We start from the raw sequence: 4786 nt of genomic DNA, 5'->3' as shown, positions 1-4786 counted from the left end.
CATTGCTGTTGAGTGGATTCAGACTCATGGTGGCCCTATATGACAGAGTAGAACTGCCCCATTGGGTTTCCAAGGTTGTAATCTTCACAGAAGCAGTCTGCCATGTCTTTCTTCTGTAGAGAGGCAGGTGGATTCAAACTGCAGATCTTTGACTTAGCAGCCAAATGCTTAACCACTGCACCCACCAGGGCTCCTTCATTAAGATTACAGCCTAGAAGGCCCTGGGGGGGCAGTTCTACTCTGTCCTATAGTGTCACTATTAATCACAATAGACTCAATGGTACACAATATCAACAAATTCTGAGAATCTTTCAGTGTTTTAAATACTTTTTAAAGGTGCCATTTCAACAAATAATAGACTAATAAAAGAATAATTCATATTTCATTATTTCAGTGGTTAGAATTAAAATATTTGTTGTAAGAAAAATGCCCTTTGAAATATGCTAGGTAAAACTCTTTAGGAGGGAATGGTGGTATTAAGTTCCTAGACAATCAAGTGACCATCCCTTGCTTTATGTTTCTGACAGTTTCAGTTTATATCATTACCCCAACACAATCAATAATTATGTCTTGAAGTCAGTTATAAAAAACTGACTCTACCTATTATATCATATAATTTCTATAAAAATATGTCTTATGAATTTACATCAACAAAATTTATCATTTCTGCTTCCTTAGTAGGAACAAATGTACTTTACATATCTTTTCATATTTGAAAAATAAATTTTACTCTAATGACTTATAAGCTATCATGTCAATCAATGTGTTTGAAATAATTAAAAATAAAACTTTGAATATGTGTTATTTTCTTCTAGGTATGACAAGATATGTTATAAATAATGTTTGTAAGTATGTATGTTATGTTTAGTAGATTTTATGTTATGTGTATGCTCGCACATAGAAATGGCTTCACGATGGGAAAGTAGAGAATTGAGGATATTAAAACCAACAAAATTTTGCTTACATTTCATTAAAAAAATCCTCTAACTCTCCAAATCACATGAGAAAAAAAATGTTAATGAGAAAGCACTCAACCCATGACATATATCTATTACCTTGAGATGAATTTTTATCATTTTTCTTTCATTTTTTTATTTTTTATTTTACTTTCCATGCTAATGTATAGAGCAGAGTTTGTTTTACATTCAACATTTTGTGTACATTTGGTTCCACTCCCCAGATACCATTCCCAACCCTCACCCACTCTCCATCATTTTTCTTTTAATTTAATATTTCAGAATTGAAAATAATAATTTCTATATATCCTGGGAGAGGGGATTGGGCAACTTCCCAATCTTTTACATTTTCCACATTTATGGAGCTTTGTTAAAAAAAAAAAAAAAAAAAAACTACTATCTAGTGTCATAGTGACCCCCATTGGGTTTCTGAGGTGGTTAATCTTCACAGAAGTAGATTGCCAATTGCCCCATCTTCCTTCAATGCAGTGGCTGGTGGGTTTGAGCTGCCAACCTTCTGATTAGCAGTCAAATGCCTTAGTCACTGTGCCACTAGTGTCCCTGTATGGAACTCCATGAAAACCAAAAATTACTGTGACGATTCTGAAATACTACAAGACTGTAAACAATGATGAGAATCACAATTTTTATAGCATATAATCTACTTACCAATGTATATTAGATAAAGTTTCAAAAATAAGTTTCTAAGCAATGAGATTACTGGTTAACTTACACATTCTACTTATTCAAAATGTTACCAATTGGAAACATTTTTAAAAGAGGGGGAAAATCTCTTATTTTACACCTTTTCTTATATGTCTATAATGAATAGCAAAGTAAAAACAAGTTGATTTGTACATATTTACATATTTACAAAATACATTTTTTTTAAACTTTTTTTGTTGCTAACCTAAAATATGAATAGAGGAATCAGCTTCTGTGATTCTTACAAGATAGGTGAATTTTATACATAGCAGTGCAGAAACATTTTCACAAACTTTTAAACATGGAAAATTGTATTTATTTCAATCTGAAGCCAAGGTTAATGATCCAATATTGGTAACGTCCGAAGTCTGTGTGCTATTGGAAATATGTGTGCATTTTTGTCCATATAAATTAATGACAGTGAATTAACAGCCAATTCCACAAATATTTTGTCAATGGGTTTCATCACCAGATAATATCACCAAATCTCTTCTCTAATTTGCATATTTAGATACAGCAAAAACAAACAATTACTTAAAAAATTATTGTGGAACTATTAGAAATGAAATAGAAAAATTGAGAGATGCAATATAAAAAATTCTTATATAAAATATGTAAATCAGAAAAAATACAAATTTATGTACTCACCAATACAAGTAGGTAAGGAATCATTCCACTGGGCCAAAGAATTGGGCACTGTGTCGCATCTAATTGCTATGGATCCATGGAGAACATAGCCTGGGTTACATTCAAAAAGAACCAAGGAACCAACTGCAAATTCATTGCCAATCCTTCTTCCGAATCTGGGTTCAGGCACAGAACTGCATTGTGTAGAACTTGTTCTAGGAACAGCTGTGTACAAATAATTGTTTATTTTAATTTCATATTTGGTACAGAAATACAAATTTTAAAATATGACTAACCAGAGAAAAGAATATCTTCACTTTTTGTCAGAGCTTTCTCAAAAGTTTTAAATTTCATGCAGAATAAAATACTATTCAAAATGAATGAAATAATGCTATAATCACAGGATTTGTCATTTAAACATTTTATTTTTAACTCTTTAAACAACATTAAGTATATTGGTTCTATTTTATTATAGCAAACATTAATTAATATAACAATATAATTTTAGAGCTAGATATTTCAATTTATGAGATGAAAGCTGAAATATTTATATACATTTTCTTTCAAAACTGACATACTCAGAAATATATGTATCATCTTACAAGAGGTAATTGCATTTTTTTAGTATTTGTTCCTCAAAATTAAAAAACAAACACAATGCTTTATTAAGTCAATATTATAAGTACAGACTTAGTTTTTGAAAACATTTTGTTGTTGGTGAAGATAATAACTAGAGTGTAAGTCAGACAGAGTAACAACAATAAACATTTTCACTTTAATAATTACATAATACCAAATTAGAAATTGTGTGTAGTTCTTAAAATATGTCCTTCAATTGTTTTTTTTTTTTTTTGGTTTAGTAAAGAAGAATGATAACAGGATGTTTTTTTCTTTTTAAAACACATACAGATGGTATTAAAGAGACTGTCACTAGCCCAAAATGATATGATGAATTTTAAATAGATTCATTGTACTTATTTGACTTGAGTGAAAATAGCTTCATTTGTTATAGTGCCTTTTTAAACTCACATTATCTCCAATTGTTTACAGGGAAAATACTATCAAATATAAAACAGTACAATATTATGCCCAACAAATAAATAGGATAAGAGGGCTTAAGAAGAATCTAAAGTCATAAATATTTATTAAATTCTTAGTTGATAAAGTTCAAGATAAATTTTAGAAAAACCATTGTCATACATAACTCAAAATATTTGGAATAATGGCTCTTAATTAATGAAAATATGGGGGATTATCTATAAAGGATAAATAAAACTGTATAAGTGGACTTTGAATTGAACAGAAATCTTCAGTAACTGATGAAATTTTGAATTATTCTGAAAGAATGAGAAACTATAACTTTAGAATGAAATAATGATTTCTTTGGCATGCCTAAGTATATCATCACACAAAATTTAAACAATTTTTAAGTTGGAGTGTTAGACTATGGAAAAAGTATGAAAATATGTATTTGATTTGAAGAAAAAAGAGGTGTAGAAAACCGTATGTTGGAGGACGGAAAATCATACATTTAAATTAAAGATGATGACGGAAGCAGTGAGGCCTTTTTTGATTTTGATTCAAGTGACAGAGCTCTATTAATAAGGGGAGAAGACGGAGTAAAACTATTTAAAAACAAAAACAAAACTTTTCCCTTTCCTATATGATAATAAGGATCTCATTGTTCAACAGCTCTGCACATAGGATAGAAACTGGTATCATTCTTTAGTGTGTTTCTAGGCTACGGGGTGACTTACCTTGATAAACAAAGTGAAATCCCTTAGCTGTTATTGGTCCAACTGAAGTAAATCGAATTGTGATCTGATTACCTGAACTCAGTGGAAGTGATTCTCCTACTCAACAAAACAAACACTAAGATATAATAAATAATTTCCATTCAGTAAACCTAACAAGCTACATTAATTTACACTGTCATCCGAAAACATCAATCTACTTTCTATCAAAATTACTTTAAAATATCCTACCACTAACAATATATTCTCTATGGGTTCAGCTTCAAGTGTAAGCTTTTTACCAGAAAGCTTTCATTACATTTGATATATATTGGCTCATTCTTTAAAGATTCCTTAAATATTTTATATTACATCAAAACCACAGAGTGATTAAATATTATATTTATATATAAGTACAATCCAAGAAATAGTTGATTATATTTTTCTTAAGTTTTTGAGTTACTGTTAATTGTGCTTCTATTGTTTTAAAAAAAAGTGATTCTATTTTCAATTTAAGTTTTTCTAAAAATGATGACATAAATCTCAACTTTAACTATGACACCAATCAAAGTCAGACTTTAATCAATAACTGAGGCATGGCAGTTCTATTAAAGGATACCTGAATGGGATCCTGAGAGGGAAGATAACAGAGAAGATTGCTGAGCTGGCCCATCATACACCTCAACAACATCGTGGAGTGATGTCTGGAAAAACACAAACTGGCCAAACACCACTGATCAACAGGAACCAGGAGAAGCAAAGAAA

General features: G+C 30.2%; 1 protein-coding gene across 1 annotated transcript in view; it reads right to left on the bottom strand.

Moving 5' to 3' along the window:
* CSMD3 (CUB and Sushi multiple domains 3) overlaps positions 1–4786 on the bottom strand; it is a gene marked incomplete at its 5' end in the record, with an annotated part of 1439134 nt that overhangs the window by 232077 nt on the left and 1202271 nt on the right. The window contains 3 exons of the mRNA XM_007955674.2: positions 2310–2513; positions 4046–4141; positions 4641–4754. Of these exons, the coding sequence (XP_007953865.2) occupies positions 2310–2513; positions 4046–4141; positions 4641–4754 (414 nt within the window). The remainder of the gene's footprint in view (positions 1–2309; positions 2514–4045; positions 4142–4640; positions 4755–4786) is intronic.

Source organism: Orycteropus afer, unplaced genomic scaffold (genome assembly GCF_000298275.1).
Source record: "Orycteropus afer afer isolate SDZICR_OR568_19922 unplaced genomic scaffold, OryAfe1.0 scaffold00530, whole genome shotgun sequence".
In the NCBI taxonomy this organism is placed as follows: Eukaryota; Metazoa; Chordata; class Mammalia; order Tubulidentata; family Orycteropodidae; genus Orycteropus; species Orycteropus afer.
Note: the sequence above shows the minus strand (reverse complement) of the source record. Positions and strands in the feature narration are given on the sequence as shown.